At 32.3% G+C, this 23,007-nt stretch overlaps 2 protein-coding genes across 3 annotated transcripts; one reads left to right on the forward strand and one right to left on the reverse strand.

Moving 5' to 3' along the window:
- The first annotated feature begins 17 nt into the window (after positions 1-17).
- LOC130634739 (uncharacterized) lies at positions 18-11,544 on the forward strand. Its single transcript, XM_057444644.1, has 4 exons — positions 18-387; positions 7,790-8,178; positions 8,803-9,009; positions 9,564-11,544. Exons 1-4 carry the CDS (start codon positions 222-224, stop codon positions 9,894-9,896), a joined length of 1,095 nt encoding a protein of 364 aa, XP_057300627.1. The 5' UTR covers positions 18-221; the 3' UTR covers positions 9,897-11,544.
- A 709-nt stretch (positions 11,545-12,253) lies between these two features.
- LOC130634829 (cell death-inducing p53-target protein 1-like) lies at positions 12,254-21,003 on the reverse strand. 2 transcript variants are annotated; one of them, XM_057444649.1, is made up of 4 exons: positions 20,815-21,003; positions 16,901-17,168; positions 13,867-16,268; positions 12,254-13,097 (listed from the first exon to the last, which is right to left on the reverse strand). In XM_057444649.1, exons 2-3 carry the CDS (start codon positions 17,155-17,157, stop codon positions 16,070-16,072), a joined length of 456 nt encoding a protein of 151 aa, XP_057300632.1. In that variant the 5' UTR covers positions 17,158-17,168; positions 20,815-21,003; the 3' UTR covers positions 12,254-13,097; positions 13,867-16,069. The 2 variants fall into 2 exon arrangements, with proteins under 2 accessions (XP_057300632.1, XP_057300633.1); XM_057444650.1 differs by lacking the exon at positions 20,815-21,003 and adding an exon at positions 20,633-20,753.
- Positions 21,004-23,007: the final 2,004 nt, after the last annotated feature.

The raw sequence follows: 23,007 nt of genomic DNA on the forward strand, positions 1-23,007 counted from the left end.
AATGTGCAAAAACATCGCTCGAACAGTGGGAGAGACAGGGCTGTCACGTCGCAACACCGCGCACAGGAAATAAACAATAAATTATCTGTCAGATTAATAGTTAGTACGAGATAGCTTCCTTGCTGCAACAACTTTGATGACCTGGTAAAACCTTGAGAATGTTTTAAAAATATATTGTTGCTTCTGCAAATTGCAGAAAGCATAGGTAACTAAAAAATAACATGCTCACAAGATTTCGCAGAGGACTTGCTTTTACAGCTGTGTGCTGTATGACATTGCTATATTTTATTTGCCTAACAGATGACTGCTGGAAGCGAAAACATAAAAGTGTCCTACCACACACTAATCAGAACTTAGAAGAGGTTAAAGACATAAAGAATTATTCAGGTATATAGTTTTCATTTTTGTTTATGTCAGACTGTAGCTAGCTAGCTAGTAAAATCAGTAAGATATGTAGGATAGACCATCATAAAAATATATTTAAGTTATATTTGCATCTTAAGTCTTTGAAAAAATGAGTCAGATGGTTGGTTGGTCAGTTATTCTGCGGGAATTTTTTACCAACTTAGCACCACAGTGGAGCATATACCATCCTATTTACATGATTATATCAACAAACAGGTATAGTGATGACCTGACTGCTTACCACATAATTTAACAGTTTTGATTATAAGCCATCCCTTCAAACAACTTTGCAAAAATGCTGGTAAATGAGGTGGGCGTTTGCACAAGGTCGAGCAAAAGAGGAATCAGCTGAAACGTCCTCATTCCATGATGTGTTTTCTCCAATATGAGATTTACTGAAATTATTTAAAGGCCTATTTTAAGATAAACATGGTTGCAATAATTTGTGATATGTCTCAAATGTAGCAAGTGGCTGCTTCAAAGATTGCTGTGTAGGCCATTTTGTAAGATTTTAGTAGGCGTGCGATGAATCTAACGCCTCAATAATTTCGCACATGCAATCTTAAAAAAATTAATTTTTGAGAAGCAAAAGTAAGAACAAATTTCCTTTACTCCTTACGCCGTACAAAGCCTATTGTTTTTGCATAAGAACAAAGTTCACATGGTACGGAAAATTGTGAGTAAAGTTATTAATTAAACGATATTTACCATTTCAATGCTAAGGATTGATCATGAATTGCCTTACCAAAATAATATTTCGTTACTATCAAAGATTTTTTACTTATTTTTCACTTACGTTTTTTGTTTTTTATTTTACTTTTTTTAAAACATGATTCTGGAAATCAATTTTTCTTTTGTGTTGAATGTTATTCTAATCTTGAGCATATTGAAATGATTGGCTTTTGGTAATAGAAAAATTCTGGTAATAGAGCAGTAAGGCAGGTATCATTTTTAGGTGTTATTAACATGTACAAGCTAGTGCCCAGGACTAAAGTGATAAATGCTGGTAAAAATAAGTAAAGAATGTAACAATTTAGTTTAAATGATATTCTTTTTTTATATATATATATTCGCTACTTTCAAACAATAGGTGGCTACAAAAATGTGAAAAAATAATTAAAAGTACAATTAGTCAATAATATAACCGGAAGCTTAAACATTATTAATAAGAAACAGAGTCAAAAAGGTTTCTTTTGACTCTGTTTCTTTCTAGTAATGTTCAAGCTTCTGGTTATTTTTGTACCATTAAGGATACGTCAAACCCTTTTTGCCCATGTTGAGAATAATGCGTATAAAAGTATATATATTCTGAAAGCCTATTAAATTTCCTATGTAGCCATGCTATTCTTATTATTCGTCGAAAAAATGGAAAGGCGTAAAAAATATCGAATACGTTTTCAAAGTCTCTGATACTTAAGGGTAGAAGGTACAAGCATTTTAATTTTATATTGTAAAAGTTATATCATTAAACTCAGCTTCCCATGGTCATGGAAAAGGTGCCTGCATTTTTTTTCTAAAAACATATTTTTAGTTTCATTACGAAAAATTGATTTTGGTACTCCTTTGTTGATAAAAATAATCTCTGAATGGTACATTTTTTTTAAAAAAACAAACACCTTTGGAGAGCTGAACATCTTGATAATAATTATGTGCTAATTTTGATAATAATTATGTGCTTATTTTTATATTGAAGTCCCTGTACCTTCTACCCTAAAATGTAGAGCAACATCAAGAAAAATATGTTTACGAGATAAACAGCCTTGAACATCCTCACGCTTCAGTAATTCAAAACAAAGAAAAAAATTTCTTCAGGTTTCCATGCTCTGTATGATACAGAATTGTGCTGTTGCGTCATGATTCCACAGCATGTGGCTATTTTTTTAATAAATTATTTATATATTGAAAGAGAAATAACGTAAACTCACTTGCTAAGCATAACAAAAAATAGAGTACATAAGCAACCTCGTTCCCAGCGCCTTTTGTTTGGGAAAGGGATAAATTGATAGGAAAGACTGTATTCCAGGAAAATGAAGTATAAAATAATGTGGAATAAAAAGCCCTTGCAGGCTTAAAGATTTCGGATTCATAGCTTGCGTTCGTCCACTTCCATCGAACCTTCTGTACATTTTTTACGTTAAAGTCAAAAATGTTCTTGAATGTGGCCAATAAAGTGTGTGAGGTCTTAGCCTGTCCTAAATTACATCTTCACTATATATTCATACATATATAAAATATATTTAATAAACCTTTTTTTTCAATTATCATTTAGATGGAAAATACTAAGAGGGTGAAATTTGTCATCGGGATGACAATGTAGGCTTTAGCTCATACATTTGAAACAAGCAAAACATTCAATAGTTGATTGTTAATCTATTTAGTATCGATTAAACATTTACTGAGAGTATATAGTGGCTGTTCATTTTTAGTTCATTTTTTCGAAGTTACGTACAACCAGGTAAATCAGTGTTCCCAACAATGCTCTAAAAGCACACTTCTTTCCTGCAACATGACCGAACAAACTCCAACATACAAGATCGACAGTTGTCAATACCATTTTGTGTACATACTGGTGTATGAAACTAAAGCTTGTCCGAATTTAACAGTAAAGCTTTGACTGCTTGTTCAGCTTCATTGAAGCTATTTCCATCGCTATTGCATTGTCTTGGTATTGGAATATGCATGTGAAACTATTGGATGAATTCAACAATGGTATTAAATTATGATTGAAGAACAAGGACGTGTGTTGTACCTTATTCCAAATAGCACTTCATATTCGATAAAAAGCGCATGAGATGTAATTTGAAGATTAACTGCACATTGCTGTATTCAACATGTACGCCATATCTCAAAAAACGCTTTAAAAAATTTCGGATATGGGTATTAATTAATGTTCCACCTTACAGCAAACGGAATACGGAAGATATTTCTTCATTGCTCCATGGAACTGTCATAATAACTTCAAAATTCCAGTAAAGTTCTTCTTATCTAACATGCAAGTGGTTGCATACTATTCCATTTTCAGTATCATATCAGCTTCACTATTTAAGTCCTTAATTTTGCCACTTTCAAAGTACATCCACATATTTTACAACATTTTTACACTGTCAAATGATGCTCAACAAAAAGTTGCATGGTGGATTGCTAGAGAAAGATGGAAATTAAATATATAACCTGGAAAACATCTCCCTCTAAAAAGCTACTTGTTAGTTCGGCTTAGCTTGTGAGTGGAAATAAAGAAGCTAGCTGAATATCACTCATGTGACGATTTTACTCAGAAAAGCTTATCAGATCAGAACATCACCTGACAGAAATGTCTGTAGTTTTCTCGCTGAAAACGTCATCATGAAAACAAACTTTATGTTTACGTCAGTATATTCTGCTTTTATGACAAGGGGGTAACACATAAGGAGAATAAAGCAATACAAACTACTAGCGTCCCGTATGAATGAAATAGCCTTTTTACCATAAATGTAACGTTATTTAATACTTTTATTACTTTTAAATAATTTTGTTTGAACTATAATCTGTCAACAATTGAGGGTACAACCCCCAGGATTATTCTTCAACACAAAGCAAGCTGGCCTGAACCTGATTGGTGGTCCTTTCCGTCACAAAAAATACTTGAACCTGATTGATTGCATTATACGTCATTACAAGACCTTGCCCCAACAACGGAAACGGCATCGATGCCGCTTTGATCAAATTGCTGGACGAAGAAAAAAAGAAAAAGGAGGAAAATCGTCCGGTTTTAATAAGAATTCGGATACGATCCGAAATCTTAAAAATACGTTTTCTTGCAGCTAATTATTGTAAAACTTTGCTGATCCATACTGCACTCCTTCTATGTGTCTAAACCTGTCAGCCAGTCTATTCTTTGCATTTCTGCGTTTTTTCCTTTTTTCTTTCGATGTTTTGTAGTCAGAACCTGCTATACGTCCATCGTCAATTTTTCGGAAATTATTTTTATAACTCTCAGATCTAACCCAACAATATCGAATATATTAGAAAAAGTCCAGTGAAAACCACAATTGTATAAGCAAGTGTTTATGTTCATCGCAAGTTCAATTTCCTCTGAGGACGTAAACTGTTCTTTTGGGGCAAGAGACCAATATTTTCCTCAGGCAAGATAATTTTCTTCCTACTAGGATTTAGAGTATCAAATTGTTCTTCCTGCCATGGTTGTTCCTGGTTATAATACGAACGAGGTCGCTGGCAGTGAGGATTCTTTTCCGTTGAATTGAAAAATGTTCTGCCTTTTTTTGCTACCTTTTCAATTTTCTTTTTTTGAACGGAGATCCACTCGCACTAGCACGTCCTATATTCGATAAGATTATGATAAATGTAAATATAAATAAAGAAAATAATAACCAGAAAATATTTTTAATTGTTTCAACTTGTGTTCTCAATGATATGTAGTTCGTAGGTTTTTATTTATATCTACCTCAATTAATGAGTATATATATAATCATTTTGAAAATGTTTAAATGATCAACTTCAAAAAATACCCTCATATCTTCAGCATATTAGAAAAAAACATGCTCATGTGTGCAAGATTTAAATTCTTTTCAATTTTTAAACAAAGAAGTTTTGTAAAAAAAATGTTTGTTAATTTATCCTTTCCTAATTTCCTCGTTTTTGCGTTATAAATCAAATAAATACTCTATAAACCATTTGCTTCCCGAAGGTATAACAAAAAAAATTTTTTTTGAGAAAAAATCAAAAAAAGGGTTTGACGTATCCTTAAGTTTTTTGCTTGAACTGATATTTTTGAAAAATACAATTATTAAGACACATGGAACTTTGTCCTCCCCATTACTGCCACTCATTTTATTATGCACACTATGATTGTTAAGATGAAAATGGATGATAAAATTATAAAAGCATGAGAAAAAATCTTCCATACATCGTTGTTACAGACGATCTGTATTAGTTCATTATTTTGTTTCTTTTTATACATTTTAACTAAGCAGTTTTCTATGTACATGAAAAAGATTTAAGTTAATGATAAGGGTTGTAAAGCCTACTTAAATCATTCTCTGACTTCATATTTCGCTTTTTTAAAAATTTTGATAATTTCGGAAAGCTATCGCAAACATTTGCATGTGCAAAAAATTTGCACATGCGACTAATCGCACGCCTAAACAAATCTGCGCGTGTGTACGGGCGTGGCATCTCAAGAAATTGCCTGCCATGTATACCTATTTAAATTGCTCTAAAAACATGCGTGCCACCAGGAAAACTTTAGGGTGTCTGTTCAGTAAAGTCCACAAATTTTGGTACTAGTGAATATAGTTAATCCTAGACTTGGGGCTCAGGATATCATATCATAGCCATCCAGTGTTGCCAGTGAACAGAGAAAATTAACAAGGAAAGTGAAATCATGTAATTAAGATGTTCAGGTAATATTCACAGTATACCCTAGATAGATAGATTGAATATTTAACATGGCTTGCCTCACAAATATCAAGGGATACAGTGAAGGACGTTACAATGGCTTGACTAAAAATATGTAATTTGATGGCTTTTATATTAATTATTTGTGAAACCAGTTCTAACAACTGGCGAGTTAAGGGGTCATCTACAAATTCTGTGCCAATTCGGCTCGTCAAAAATCGTCTCTGAAGTTGAATAACATTCGTCTGTTTGATTTCATAGGAGACGATATTAATGCTAGAAAATTTCGGCTAAAATCTTGGGATGCAAATTGTTTAAAAAATTATTCTTTTTTTTTAATCTTAATTTTTTCGTTGTAGACCTGTGAAAATTGCAACACTTATTTATTAGCTATGCTAGGTTTTAATTTTTTTGTAAACTATACTGTAGAATTGATTTCGCGATTACGATTTATGTACAGTTCACAGAAGTACAGTGTATAGTTTTTTTTAATAGCAGCGAAAAACAGTTTGCTTTTATCCTCTTTTCACTGACGTGAATCGTACCCTGGCGTTAAATTTTTTTGGTGAAGTGCACTTCCCTTCGTCCCTCATAATACTTCTAACACGTTGTAGGCGAAGTGAAAGTTCACGCCAGCGTAAAAATAGCAGAAAATTACATGTAAACACAACTTTTTTTCTTCCCATACGTATAAACATACTCTTCTGCATAAGTGAAGTGAAATTCACTTCGGTTAATAATTTACGCCAGCATATGTTTGATACTTGTAACCTTTCTCTTCTGCTAAAGATTGCTGGCGGGAGTCAGATATCTTCAGTTCTCTTTTTTAAATAAATAAAAAACTGTTTGCACTGCTCGTTTTATTCATTCAAACTATCTGCAACATTTTTTTCTTACACTATTCGATTTCCTTTTTCGCATTCGAAAGTTTTCTCTGGAGACAATGGACGGCAACTAAAACGGAAATCTTTTAAAACGTGGTTGGGATGGACACAAGAGCAGAGGTATTTCTTATTTTTTTGTGACATTTCTCTTTTACAATAAAATTGATGTTATTTTTACAATGAGTTTCTAAAATTGTAAATATTATTCGCATTTTTATATCAGAAACTGTGGCTGTAGCCTAGAGAACTTTAGGGCTGAAACATTAGATGCGAGTAAACTTGCACTGTTTTCAAAATCAATTGTGGGTGGAAATTTTAAGAATTATTATTGACTTCCAGCGATATTCCAGCGATATTCTTCGGTATATCAAGGTTGACAAAAGTGTTTTAAGGGCTTAGTACTGAAAAGTTTAACTAAAAAATAGTTTTACTTTTATGCAAACCAAAAATTTTAAGGACAATTTGTGTTTCGTCCATTGTAAATATAGTCATCTTAAGTGTGAGAGTTATAAACCCAATTGTCTTTTCAACATAGGCAGAAATGAAACCAGCTGTGATGGCTGTGATTTGACAGATGTAAAAAATGTAACATTCTCCTGGTTAGCAAATGTCGCATAATGCTTAAAAATCAATCAGAAGTCAATATTTTCTTATATTCTAGTATTAAGTCAGTTTTTGGTAAAGTAGCTTTTCTGTAGTTTAGATTTTGTGGTTTGTTTAATCAAAGTTTCTGTGAAAGTTATACTGGGAAAAGTCTGTATTTTTCCTCAACCGACTTTGGAACCAAAATATATAAAATATAATCAAAACTTTTATTTGTATATTTTCTTTTTACTTCTGATCCTTGTGTAAATACTTGCTGTTTATAAAGTTTATTTAAAAAAAATTATTCGTGGTTAACTTCTTCATTAAAATGCCAGAAGGATTAAATAAGAAGAATATGCTTACCGTATCATCTGACCCTGAATGTGTTTATAAATGTTTATAAAAACATATATAAATATACTATAAAAAACTGGGAAAGAAGGCTAATAAAATATGCAAAATCAGGTTGTTTTAATAATTTTTCGTAATTTATATTTATGCAAGAATTATTTTTATTTTAGATTTTAATTCTGTATATATGACAAAACAGAAAAAGAATACAAGAAGGAAGAATAGTCGTCGAAAAATAAACAAACATCCATATTTACAACCAGATTTCTCGAAATTAGACACTTTTCTTTTATTTATTGGTTACCCAAGAAGCGGTTCTACTTTGATTGGCTCGTTACTAGATGCGCATCCGAATATCATCATTGCAAATGAACACAATGTCATTACCAGATGGAAAAACTTCACAAGAGAACAACAAACAAAGGAACATGTTTGTACTGAACTTTATAACAACTCAGTAAAAGAATCTTTAAAAGAACAACGCGCCGTTTTTAAAAAGTATTTCTTTCATTATCATGTTCCTGGTTTATGGCAAGGAAAATTTGATGGTCAGATTAAAGTAGGTACCTATAGTTCCCGGAGAAAATTAGGTTAAAAATGTAGTGTGTAGATTTTTTGACATCATCTGAAACAGTTGAAGTAAAAGTGTGAATTTACACTTTTGGATAAAATGGTCTTGGACTTTTAGAGACTTGTAAGAGCTTAGAAAGTTGGTTAACAAGTCTTTTTAAAAAAAATTTTAAAAGCTCTTTTCATTCTCAAGATATTCTCGTTTAAAAAATATCAGGTTTAATTATGCTGCCTAAATTGTCGTATAAATTAACCTTTATAATATCTATGTATTGATAAAGTTTGAATGCGCATCCCTTATCAGTTCCAAAACTACTAATGACAGAAAATGTCATTAGTAATAACTTAAATATGAGATCATAATTTATGCAGCATAATTAAATCTGAAATTCTTTAAATGTGAATATCTTAAGAATGAAAAGAGCTTTTTAAAAAATTAAAGACTTGTTAACCAACTTTTTAAGCTCTATCATTTAAGTCCAACAACATGTTATACCCTGGGTCCCCTTTAATTCTGAGTGATCTTTCTTTAAGTACCGACTGAACATAATAATGGGCAGTTACGATTTTTGGCAACAAATATATCACCATTTAAGATTTTTACTTATTTTAGGTTATAGGTGACAAGAAAAGTACATCCACTTCTCGATCACTGTCAAATAAACGAAGCAATGAACGATTTCTAGCAATGAAGAATGTGTTGAATATACCAGTAAAGTTTATTCATTTAATACGCAATCCTTTTGATAACATAGCAACCATGGTGTTGCGTGCTGCTCATTCTGGATTGCGAATGAAAGCAGTGGAAAGTGGTTTACAGGTAGGTTTATAGAGGTCGTAATTTCAGGTTGATCACTAAAAATTTCCCTAAAAAGGCAGCACAAATTCTCCTTTTTTAAAATAAAGAAATTGTTTGCAGAATAAAGAAGTGAAATTTGAGCTTGCAAATAGAACCTTCCGAATTTTTACGTAATAACCTTAAATGGCTTTTATTCCAAGCTGCAACGTCTTATCATATCTCCTCAATTCATCTTAATTTTAAAAAAGTCTTCTCAAATCTTCGTAAATTTAGCTGTTCATAGCATTAGGTTATCATATCATAGCCGAAATCTTTTTCGTGCTTTAAGAGTAAATTTTTTAATTTCAGTTGCCTGTTCTACAACTTTGGAAGTATATTTCGGCTATGTAATTTATAGTACTAGTCGGTGACCCGTGGAAAAATCCACGAGTTCGCCCGTCCTTTTTATACCCCATTGCGTGCGTCTCGCTACTTGTGGTACCATTTTGCGTGACAGACAGACGCATACTGGTAATATATTATAGATAATAATGAGTATGAATATGCATAAAATACGTCAATTTTTCTGATTTCAGTTGAACAGTCCGACCGTTCTACATAAACAAATGAAAACCTATCTAAGTCTGGTTGATACAAACGCCAAGCTACGTAACCGGTTTGGCGAGAATGTTCTTGATGTACACTATTCAAGTTTTATACGGCAGCCGAAAATTTGGTTGAAAACAATTTGCGACTTTTTGGAGGTACATTGTAGCGATTATTATTTAGATAGGAGTGTTAGTATCATCTTCAAAAATGAAACATACACAAGACGCCATATTGTTTGGCCTGATGATGTCAAGCAGAAAATTTTAGACAAAATTAAATCCACTGATTTTTTGAATGGGTTAAAGTTTGAAATTTCGTGACGTGTTTTTCACTTAGGAGTAATAATGAAAAAAAAAAATAAAAAAATATATGCATTAATGGTGTTAGTTTTCGCAGCCATATATTTTTGCGGCTTTAGGCTAAATTTGCGAAATTATGTACCTGCGAAAAAAACGTCTCAGATTAAAAACAGAGAGCAAATTCATCGATACAGGCGAAAACTGAATTCTCAGGAAATGTGAATTTTTTCTAATTTTTGTTTCAGATTTTCCAGTACTTTTCCTACGATACGAAATGCTGTCTAATTCTATTTTCGCGAAATTTGCGAAATAAGACTTTGCTAAAGTTGTTTCCGCAAAAAAAATTTTTTTTAACATTACTAAAAAATATCTCTCAAAAATTAGGTTCCGCCAAAAAAAGATTCCCTTTATGTAACAAAAGAGAAAAAAATAGCGCTTTTGCATTATTAAGAAAAATATTCTTAGATTTATGTGTCAATTTGTGATTTCAGAAATTCTTAATTTTGTGTAGTATATAATCCATGCATGTGCTAAAATTATAAATAGGAAGAACCATTATATATTGTACATAACGTATAAATATATACATATATATATATATATATATATCTCACAAATTTATATGCCTATACAATTTAAAATTTTTCTTTTAATATGTATGTACTCAATGGTGCTTCGTTTTTCTGCGCCCCAGAAATGGCGCTATTTTGCTGCGAGAAGGGGCGTTACTTTCGTAACCAGCAGTCGCACATTTGCAAACTTAGAATATATTATTTACATGTATATTTTGATTATATATTTGAATTTTTTTATTTTTTTATTTAAGTTTGTTTGTTACTGCAATTTTTATTTCATTTTTACTTTATGTATTTTTTGTTTTATTTTGCAAAACTATTTTTTTGTCATTTTGCAGTTTCATTACAGGCTTGTCATTAAATACACCTTTACTCTGTATACTTTAATTGGAGAAACTTTCGCGAGTGAAACTTTCGCGAATTCGCAATTTTTCCCCTTGTTCGCGAAAGTTTATCTCGCAAAAATTTCGCGAATTTTTTTCTTGCGAAAGTTTCTCCAATTAAAGTAACTCTTTTCTTAGTGTGTTAACATGGTCTTAAAACTAAGGCCACGTGACACGCATCTTGAGTTGTTGTCACATCTAACCGAACAAAATGATCGCTTCGATACAAATAGTTAAATGATTTTGATTGGATGTTGCGACGGCATCTTGCAAACAAACGAAGGCGTTTCTTCTCGATAAATTAGCTGGCAAACTTTTAAATTCTGTACACCTTTTAGTTTCGAGGATTTTCTGCCAAATGATTTCCATGTGTGTGAGCATGGTCCGAAACTAACCTAATATATATCTTCTCTTTGTTTGTCAAATCTGACCTCTCTTTAAAACCGAGGTTTAATAAATATGTGTAAAATTATTCAAGCTTAGAGCGATAAATTTCACATTTCAAAAAACTGAAACTCGGAAAAAGTCGTCACTAGTTTCTATAATTTTGATTTTTTTATTTATTAATTTTGGATGCTTTTTTTTAATCTGAACCAACATTGTACTCAGGTGGGAATTTTTTAAATATTTAATGTGTGACCTGGGTCCAAAGTTGGTTGAAAATATAATTTGATGTGTAATATCTTGTGAAAAATAAATATTTGAAAGCAAGTACATAGTACTAATGTCCATAATAAGAAAACGTATGACTCCTGAGTTGACGTAAACTCGAACCCAATTCCTTTTACTATCGGATTTTGCAACGAATAGAAGCATAGACCTGAAAACGAGATTGTAATAAAAGCAGCGGAATAACGGATGCGATGCTTCGCTACAACGTGATATTGATTTTCGGACTTCCAGTATTTCCGGATTGCCACAAATCTGGAGAACATATAGTTTTATTCGCTTGAGCAAAATTAGATATACAGTTCACTCTCCCTATCTAGATATACAGTTCACTCTCCGCATCTCAAGGGGGATAACTTTTTATTCGGATTACAGAGAGGTTTAGTAGAAAGTCTCTCTAATTCAAATTTCCAGGTTTCAAGGGTTAAAATTCGGATAAGAGAGAAAAATTTTTTTAAAAAAAAAAGTAAGGTGAGAAATAAAAAAAAATAAGTTTGAACGAAAATAAAAGGTGATTTCTCTTTGTCTTACAAAAAAAACAAAACCAGATATAGAGAGAATTTAGCCGAAGGGACCTGAAAATTAGTTCGGATTATCAAGGTTTTTGGATTACAGAGATTTGGATAGTAGAAAGTAAATTATGAGAGCTTCTTAAGGAAAATTGACGGTGACTTTTGATTTGTTCGGATTATAGAAAGGTTCGGATTAGAGAGAGTTAACTGTATTATCGGATTCCGAATATTAAAAAACATTTTCTTAAAGTTGAACTTATTTTACACATTATTTACATTTCTTATTTTTTACACGTATATACATTTCGTAAAAAATTGATAAAAACATTAAAATGTTATTATTGCATTGAAGAAAATGACCCTTTAGAGGAGATATTTTGGCGATTGCCCAAAATGGTAGTTTTGGTGTGATTTAATTTGTCGCCTGGTCAAATTACTGGAGAGGTCAATTCTTTCGGAAAATTAATTGCCTTAAGATAACCTGACGTCTTTCGACAAAAATGGTATGTTTGCCAAATTTTCCCTAAAGCCTAAATTAAAAAATGTTAGCTGCGGATTTTGCGAAAGTGTTTCTTCCGCTCTTTTTGATTTCCCATTGTAAAGTGAAATCAATTATTCCTTTTTTTCACCAGCTGTAAATTGTTGTCAACATCTCCAATTTCGTAAAAAAAAAAAAAAATGAAACACGAAATTTTTAGGTTTATCTCAACAATTTCGCGAATTTCGTTTTTTATTGCTTTCCCGATTCGTAGGGAGTACATTGTCTCTTTCTTCGTACCAAGAGCAGTGGAAGATAGCTTCTTCACGTTGATAGCTACCATTTGCATTGAAACAACTCCTTGATGGAAACCTCTACGCTCTCAACACCAGATTTTTCAGTATACCGTTCCGAATCATCACATCTTTTATGTTAACCTCACGTTGCGGAATAAAATCCATCGTGCTGTCTTCTGGACGCCATTGTGACGGATGTATTAGCGGCACGTCACGACGTGTAAATCGCCGATAGGCTGGTAAAGTGTCGGAATTTCGTACCAATTCGAGTAGAGCGACCAAAATCAAAGTATGAAATCGCATGTTCGTCTAAATGTAAAGTATTTGTTATGTTTGTTTACGAACAGGTTCATGACTTCGTGTTTCAGAATCTACCTTAGGAATTAAGTTCGTCAATTACTCGCAAAAGTTTATAGACTTTATAGTAGCCTAACTTTTCTCGCGATTTAAAGATTCAATGCTGTGAGTTTTGCGAATTTGTCGGTTTTATTTTAAGTAAATCCACCTGCTACTATAAAATTTTTGATATGTGAAATGCCTACAAACAATATAGTGTTTCTCTACACGGAACGTAATATCAAGAAAGCTATTAAAATAAAATAAAATTAAGGACGATTAAAGATTAAACAAAAAATGTTAGGTAACTGACAAATTCTTTACTAAGTTACAGAACTATATCTGACTTTTTAACATGCAAAATACCTTCTAAAGTGCTGCAAAGATGATGGATTCTTAAAACGTTTGGCACTACACCTTTCTACCCAAATTTGAGAAAATTCTGAAAAATGTAGATAGAGAAAATTGAAGATTAAAAAAAATATTTAACATAAACTGAGAAGAGACTAAAATATTTGTTCAATATATGGAAACATTTCAGATAGATAGTCTTTAAGATAAAGAGAGTTCATTGTACCTCTATTAGGACTCGGAACTAGCAATTTATAGTAAAAAGATAAAGGTTGTTGCAGGAAGCTAGAAGCCGCAGTTATGGTGAGCGGTTGTTATTAAAAACATTCTCAAATTCGGTAATAAACATTGCTTAATGAAAAGGATCAGGCTACAAAAAAATTCCCCTTACCTTTTTATCATACAATACCGAAATGTTTTTAGAATGTAGTCAACATTATCACTGTTGTTTGAAGAATGTAGACAGCAACGAAAATGGTTGTACTATAGTTGAAACATGCTGTCTGAGGTTGCTGCACAGTCTTCAAACATTGTAAACCAGGTCAACCGTGAAAGTAAAATATCATTTAAGCATATTTTTTAAAGTATACAGAAAAATTATTCAATAAAATTGCATTCATAGGGGTGAATTATGTTTACACATTTTATTCATCATTATTATTACTGCATATTGTATTATATAAATTAAATTCATTTGTTAATGATGCTAAGCTGTTAATCATCTTTATGTTGAATCGAAAAATTATGCTCATATTAAATATAATGCACAATAACTTACACAATAACTAGTTATTGTGTACAGATTTATCTTAACTGATGCATTAAACCCATTCTGTTATATTAAAAGCGAATTAAATAATCTATTTGCCACCATGGTTGTGCGGCAAAACTTTCTATCTTGCGAATCACACACTTAGAATGTTCTATCTTGCAAATCACACACTTAGAATGTCCTATCTTGTAAATTACCCACTTAGAATTTCACATCATGAACATCAGAAAGTTTAATCTTGCGAATCACACACTTAGAATGTCCTATCTTGCGAATCACCCACTAAGAATGTCCTATCTTGCGAATCACACACTTAGAATGTCCTATCTTGCGAATCACCCACTTAGTATGTTCTATCTTGCAAATCGCAAATTTGGAAAGTTCTATTTTGCAAATCACACATAATGTTCTATCTTGCATATCATACACTTAAAATGTTCTCTATTGCAAATCACATACTTAAAATGATCTGTCTTGCAAATCATACACTTAAAATGTCCAATCTTGCTTATCACACACATAGAACTTTTATCTTGAAAATCATACACTTATAATGTTCTTTTTTGCAAATTACAAACTTAAAATGGTCTATCTTGGGAATGGCACAAGTTACAGCATGCACATGAAAAAAGGAAATAATAGGCCTGAAGCCACTAGTTGACGATAGATTGTGACTTTACTGGCCACCGTCATCTTTTGCTAAGTATGAATGTTGAAAAAAATCAGTGTCGACTTATTTATATTTTTTGCTCTACCTTTATTGCTTTTGATCTAAAAATAACGAAAGCACTCACTTAAAAAGGGCTATCTTAGCAAGTCGTAGCTTTCTAGCCATGTACGGAAGGGGTCAGTTTAGGAATAGGTAGCTAACAACAAAAACAAAGGGATTAATCTAGAGGAAAAAAGTCTATATTTTAAAAATTTGGAAATTTGGAACCCGAATTGTTGTGATACAGTACGAGACGTAAGTCGATTAAACTTTAAGAGATGGACTAAAACAGTTTAAAATCTTGTGTCATTTTCATAAATTAATACATTATTTGCTTATTTTTCCATTCCGATTATTTAGTATTTCAAAATGCTGAAGGAAATAAAGCATAAAAATAGCTAAACTAAAACATAATTACACTATCCAAAATACTTTTATCAAATCTTTTGCATCATCCAATTACTAACGCAATCAATAAAATATTCCTCAATTTTTATTATTGACAAACTGACCATGGAATCATGACCATTTATCTCGTTTGCTTTGAGTTGGTTTTTTAACAAAATATTCCAATTAACAATGTCTTCATCTGTTATGTCCATCATTAATATTCATATTACTTGCCAAGGAATAAGTGAAACGAATGTAGTCTCAATGCATTCATTTTTCTTTATTTTGCTCGGAAAAGAAGCTTGTATTCGTCTTATATAGACCAGCGCGTGTATAAATGCAAAATGTTGAAGCTGTGAGGTGATTCTGAAGTTCTATCTGAAACCACTCAAACAATAGCTTTCAAGTATTCAATCAATTTCTTTTAAACCTCAAACAATATCTTTCAAGTACTAAAGCAATATCTTTCCGCAATATCTTTTCTTAAAAATAACCATATCAGCAATATCTTTTAAATTCTTTCGTTCTCAATATACTTAAGGTTATATTCCAAAATACTTCGGACTTCTCTTCCAATTTGACAGACAATATGTAATCCGATATACTCAAGAAATATTTGAGAAAAACTACAAAATAAAATGTGAAACAAGCTCCACAATACCAAACAAATGAACAATTTTTGTGTTTGTCCAATCTTCTATAAAAATTTTAATTTATGCAAATTTATTTGATTTCCTCATTTACGTCAATTGCATTGTTGTTATGGTTACCATTTTCAGCGCTAGTGTTACTCATGTTATCACGTTTGAAGAAGCCCAATCGAAATCGATTATATATCGAAATTTGTCGGTTACATTTTGGACATGAATGAATGACGTCTTTGAATACATCGAGAAAATATGGCAGACAAAAGCAACAGTACCTAAATAAATAAATAAATATATAAATAAATAAATAACAAGTAAGTACAGCGGCGGGACAAACAAAAACTTAGACAGCCTTACATGAAGTTTAATTTCGTCTATTGTTTAAAACTCAATTCGGTATTGATTTCATATCGATCAAAATGAATGGTATGAAATTTCATTTCGCTTTCATGAAAATCTTTATGTACACGTTTTTTTTTTTATAAAATCGCTCTTCTTGAAGGAGGCTTTAAATTTTCCTAACTTTTTCCTATTTGAACTTTAAACTGTTCTTAAATTGTTTTTAATTTTCTACCTTCTAAAATCTGTTATTACAGCTAATTCGGTGATATTTGCTACAAAGAGTGTAGTGCATGTGAAACTTAAAAGTAAAAATGACATACCAATGATTGAGAATTTGTTTAAAGCTTAGCAGATGGACAACGCCTCTCGGGAAAAAATATGTAGTCAAGCTTTGCAAAGCCATAAAACTTTCTTATCATGCGCTTAACTTTTATGATTTTGAAGCCTTATGTTGATTATTGCAATGGGTACGAATTTGGCTATAGCGCAATGCGCAGTTTACACAACCCGGATATGAACTAAATGTAAATGTGACGAAATTCCAGTAATAACAACCTATTTTTACCAATTTTTGCGTCCACGTTTGAAATGTGTTTTCGTCACGACTTTTTGATTACAATATGGGCAGATTGTATAAACGGGCACATCCTCAAATTTTGTAGCCGTCGCAGCAGGTGCCCAAACAGATTTCCTGCGTTCCCGCTTCGATGGCGAAGGTACTTGCAAAGCATTTGTTCCAGCATCATCAGAGGATGCAACTTCTTTAAGTAAGTGTTCTCGCTCAAATTTGAGTGCTTGCTTCTTTGATCCTTTTCTTCCCATATTTTAATATTCTAAAGAAAAAAGTTGACAGTGTTATATGAATAGAAGTTATCGCACAGTACCGATTTTTATGGGTTTTTTTAATGTTTTATGTTCTTGTTTACATATTTCACGAGCTTGGGTAAGTAAAATATACGAAAAATAAAAAAAAAATAAAAAATATGACGATATTTTTTTAGAACAAGTGCGAAAACTTGTTTATATATATATAGGCATATACTTCAATTTCAGTCAGTATTCATAAAGTTGTTCAAGAACAAAGTTCAATAAAGTTATTGCAAGATAACTTTTATGACAAATTTATTAATTTGTAATTACAACATGCGCGAGTTAGATCTTATTTTTTTTATACTTGAGATATATAATTGAATTAAAGAACATAAATTTTTATTCTTTTTTTCATGCTACAAAAACACTTTAAATAGTAACACGTGGCCTAATACGCGTGTAAATTGTCACTTTTAATTTTAAGATTTATACATAGGAACGTGGGAATAGCTATTTATTGTAACGAATTTATTAAACATAATAAAAGAATTTCTGGCACGGTAGCGGTTTTTAGATTTAAAAGAAGTTAAACGAGAAAGTTTAAAAGACATAAGGAATACACAGGCCAAAAGTAACAATGACAATGTCCTACCGCCCGCTAAGTGGGTGATTATTGAGTGTTGATGCCTGCTAAGATGACAGCCCTTTGATGCAGCAATCATTGATGTTGGTCTCATAAAATACGTCTTTTACATAAGAAAATGATAGAATAAATTTAGCGACAATTTCTCGTTTTTAGGAAAACAATAACTTCCCTCAACGAAAATTTGGAAGAAAAATGAAAGGAAAAACAAAGCTTTTTTGCGCAGTAAAATTAAAAAATAATTAAAAATTAAGAATAAGTAATACGTAAACGTAGAAATGCGAGAAAAACTCAAACTGTATATTAACATCTTTATGAAGCAAAACTCATCGAAAACATCCTCTGTTCCCAAACTACTTTAACATGAATTTAAATTTAATGGTCGTCACAAGTAGTACAACGTTCACTTAAATGCAGGTGGTCTACTAAAATATAAGTAGACTATTTTTGTTTAGAGCTTCGCACAAAATTACAATTGACTAGTCAGTGGTCCGTGGAAAAATCCAGGGGTTCGCGCTTTCTTTTTATACAGCATTTGCATTGCGTGCGTCTCGCTACTTGCTTGGTACCACTTTGCGTGACAGACAGACAGACGTATACGGGTATTAAATTACTGATGTCATAGATAGTTGGCTAGCTCAGTGTTTACCTTCCTGAGAGCCTGATTATATGAGGCGAGTTGGCTCGGTGTTGGCCCCGTTGGCGGGTCAACTCGTTTGAAAAAATTACGCATTATATGGGAAAAGTCAACCCGGGTCAAGACCTACACTGGTGCCGGGTTGAAAAAAAGTGCGCATAATTTTTTAAAAATGGCGGATGTAAGATGTGAACAAACAAGCGAAATTAAATCAAAATTATCATTAAGTATTTTGGTCGCCAATAATTTGTTATTCCAAATCCAAGGTGTTCTGTATTTGTCATTGCTTCGAATAAATCGCCTAATACAGAACATATTGATATATTTTTTAACAAAACGAAGGAAACTCTTAAAACGTTTGAAACACCAACAGGGAAATCCACGTAATTTGCTCCACAAGTTCTAAAGTTCATTTAAACTTCATGTCTGCTGCTTCGCTTGCCATTATTGTTTTTCCTCTGTCTTAGATCACAATGCGCATGCTCTTCTTATTCAACCCGGCCCTGGCTCGGCAAAGTGATATTATATGAAGCGAGTCAACCCACCTAACCAACCTGTCCCGGGTTGAAAAAACGAGCCATCTGGCCTAGGCGGTTTGACTCACCTCATATAATGTCAAATATTTTTTGTAGTGATCTGCCATTATGCCTGGCTGTTTAATTCTATCATGCTGAGCATGTGGCGAGCCAACGCCGAGCCAACTCGTCTCATATAATCAGGCTCTAAGATTCTTTAGCCGCGGCTTCAAACATGGAGATACTTGCTATAAATGGACTCTCTTCGCAACAATTCTGTTGATAACCAAACGGTTATTCATAGTAAAATATCATGCAATAAAAAATAGATGTTAAAACGGATATCTACCTTGCTTTCGATAAGGACTATATTGCATTGTATTTCATTAGATCTTTATTGCAATGCGATCAAGTAATCAGATGAGTGTTCTGCTAACAAATAGCTACATTTTTTAACTACAACAACAAGACCAGAGATAGAAAGAAAGATGTTCCAAAGAAAAAATTAAAAAATAAATTATATCTACTGATTCAACAACATAGGTAAAACATTTAGTTACCAGGTTTTTTGCTTAGCTCAGACTTTCTTTCGATGTTGTGTAGACTGGGCATAGGTTAGTGTGAACATAATAGCTGATCTCGACAGATTACGTTTTAATATTCTACTTATGAAAGGCGATAAGCGATTGGTTTTCCTTAAAAAGAATTTTATAGTAAGTTTATTTATATTTGATAAATCTTCACCCACGCAATGTTTTCTCTACAGATACTTATAACTGCCAAAATGCAAAAAATATTTTGCAAAATATTTTGCAAAGTCGAATAGTCTGAATAAGTTTGAATTAGTCTGAACTAAGGTGAGCTAGCCTGAACGAGTTTGAACTAGTCTGAATATATTTGAACTAGTTTGAACGAGTTTGAACTAGTCTGAATGAATTTGAACTAGCCTGAACGAGTTTGAACTAGTCTGAATGAATTTGAACTAGTCTGAATGAATTTGAACTAGTCTGAATAAGTTTGAACTAGTCTGAATGAATTTGAACTAGTCTTACTCCTTATTTTAAAATCTCAGATAGTCGAAATGTTTTGAAAGTCTATACCCAGTTCCATACCAGATTCTCCTCCTAAAGCTGTTATCCGTCAATATCGTTATAAAGCCAAAAGGTCCTGGGAAAGAGGTTGCTTGTTTCCTTCAAACTGGCAGCGACAACTGTAGCGTCCATCATACCTCGTCGTTGAAGAATTAGAATAGTCCTCGCTCCACATTAAGTCAAAAAATTCCGACTACCTGAGACTACCTGAGATCTTCAAGTCTGCAAGCAATTTCTCATATTCTTTTCAGTATTTTTCTATAAAACCCATATATATAAATCAAAACAGCTCAACAAAGATACGTGGCGTAGCGTTGTTATTAGGAAGAAGCACTTACATTTGTAAAATCTTAAAAGCACCGTATCAACTGCAATCACGATTCTCAACCAATCATCGGTCAAAATAGAAAGTTAAACATTATTTGTATTATTTAATGATAATTGATCATAATTGCAAAAATTATATCTGTATCTGCAAGCTTAAACACAAATACGCCCAAACGTCCAACACGCTCAAATTCCATCCCTTCTTATTTTCCTAGAAACACCTCATAATAAGAACGCTCTTTTTCTAATACCTACTAGTTATCAAACCACCTACTTTAGTTGAACTTTTGAAGTGCAAAGCATATATCACATCTATATCAGATGAAGAATTCAAGAGAATGAAGAACAGACAACATCAACGGCATTACCAATAATAACATCGAAAACAATAACAACAACAACAGAATTAACAATAATAACATCGAAAACAATAAAAAGTTTAACTCGTTGACTTACCTGCTTAACAAAGAACAGGGATGTTCACTTTTTAGAAAAATGAAAAATTAACTTGAATATCTCGTGCCAATATTGTTGTTAATACTATTAGTGCTTTAGTATACATGATATAATATCTCAGTTAGAAAACAAAGAGATGTAATTATAACACACAGCGCGAGTTTTCCTTTCCTCAATTTTACCAAGTTAACTAAAATAACAAACTTTAGAAATCTTACCCCCTGAAAAAACACATAGAATATAGAGACGAGTTTCCGTGTGATGTAATGTTGTGATTTTGAGAACAATGGACATGCGCGCGCATATACAGGGACAAAAAATGTAAACAACACACCGCTGTGATCAAGGAAACTTTCGCTGAGCTTCTTGTAACTTGTTCTTGTGAAGAGAAAAGAATAGCTAAGAAAATTAATTTCGGTGCCTTTTTTGTATTTTGAATCTCCGGAAAAATTGTTAAATTAATGTTATCCTATGTGGTCACGCTTTCACCACCCCTGCGAATGCGCTTACATTAAGGTATTTTTTAAAATGTTGACAACTCGTCTAAGTACATCCTACTAATGTGTTGAAGAATTTTCTCACAAAACCGGTAACCTCAAGTGAAGTCTTCTTTGACCCAGCTAAAACGACGCTGAAATTGTATTTTTATATCCTTAAAATATGACATAAAAAAATAGTTTCACGTGAAAATTTATCGAGACTTTTTCTGTGTACAGCATACATAAGAATATCTGCTCGAGGGAAAAACTACAGAGCTGAAATAAAAATAGCGTACAGGAAAGATCAGGGGGTAAAATAGATTAGCTCACTGATTAGTAGGCTATTTTGTTTCTATATTGTTGTTTTTTAAGTAGTTTTTCGTTATTTATGCAGAAAAAAAAACAAAGAGAGAAAAAATCAGTACATTAATATTTTACTGTTCATGCCAGCTGTTTCCCACCTATGCACCAATCTCTTTTCGCAATAGCTTTCTTATGATTTAATAAAAATATGCGCGTAAGGTTGGTACAGGGAAATAGACACTAAGTCTGTAATGACGTCAGTAAATATTTATAGTGTAAGATTCGCATCCTCGTCACCAGATCTTTTCGAGATTTTATCTCAAAGGGCTCTGGGAAGGGGAATTTAAGGTCCAGAATAAAATTTCTCAAATTAGCATTACTAGAAACGTATTAATCGTTCGCTCAAATGAAATATCGGTTAAATAAACGTTTACTATTATATAGTCGCCGCCCTCCTCCTATATCATAGAAATTCACTTTCTTATTTCGTTATAAAATTAGAAAGGCCCTGGGTTCGAGGTTGGTAGGTTATAAGGGCTTCGGGTGCAGCAATTTCACACATGTCGTGAATAAGGATAAGTTTCTTATAGTAGTAATTTTTATTTATTTATTTGTTAATTTATCTATAAGTTTTTATTATTTAATTAACATTGATTATCTATCAATAAAAGTTCATCCAGTGAAATCAACAATATCAAACAGAAATTAAAAATTCTTTTTTGAAAGTCGAAAGTAAAACTATATAATATTGTTGGAATCATATCTTGGATAATTTCATTAAGTACTCCCCAGTTTCATTTTTTCTTATTTTGTATTAAATTTCTTTCTGCACAGGGCATCTTTAGTTTTGTCCTAACTGCTGTAGCCGCCTCATTCTCGATGTATAGTAACACAAAAACACAAGAGGTCCACGGGACCCCTTGTGCTAATATTTTTGTTGATTGATAAAAATTACAGAAAATTGGCGTTGTCTAAATAATTTCGACTTTTAAGAGTTTCAACTTGATCATATTTATCGAAATCTAAAAACCAAGTCTTTATCTGGCGAACAATCTCAGAACCTCTTACCTTGTTTTGCGTCGTCCCAATATAAAAAAACACACAAGCAGCTGAAGGTTGATGGTCAAGATATGGTATTGAAGAACTTTTAAAGAATTTCTGTGTTAATTCTGACTTTTGCAACATTCTTTCGTCAGTTCTACATATAATACTATCCTCTTCCTAATCTGTTTCAAAAAAACGCCCTACCTAAACAGTTAAATTATTTATAAGGACCTTCCTTTTTTTAGCAGCCCCTCCCAACTAGACAAAGGTGATCCAAAGATAAGCATGTCTAATGTTATTTTCCAGTTAGAAATGAAAATGAATCCATAAGATGACTCATCAATCTTTTTCTTTTTTTCTCACGAAT

The sequence above is a fragment of the Hydractinia symbiolongicarpus genome, chromosome 1 (assembly GCF_029227915.1).
Source record: "Hydractinia symbiolongicarpus strain clone_291-10 chromosome 1, HSymV2.1, whole genome shotgun sequence".
Lineage (NCBI taxonomy): Eukaryota > Metazoa > Cnidaria > Hydrozoa > Anthoathecata > Hydractiniidae > Hydractinia > Hydractinia symbiolongicarpus.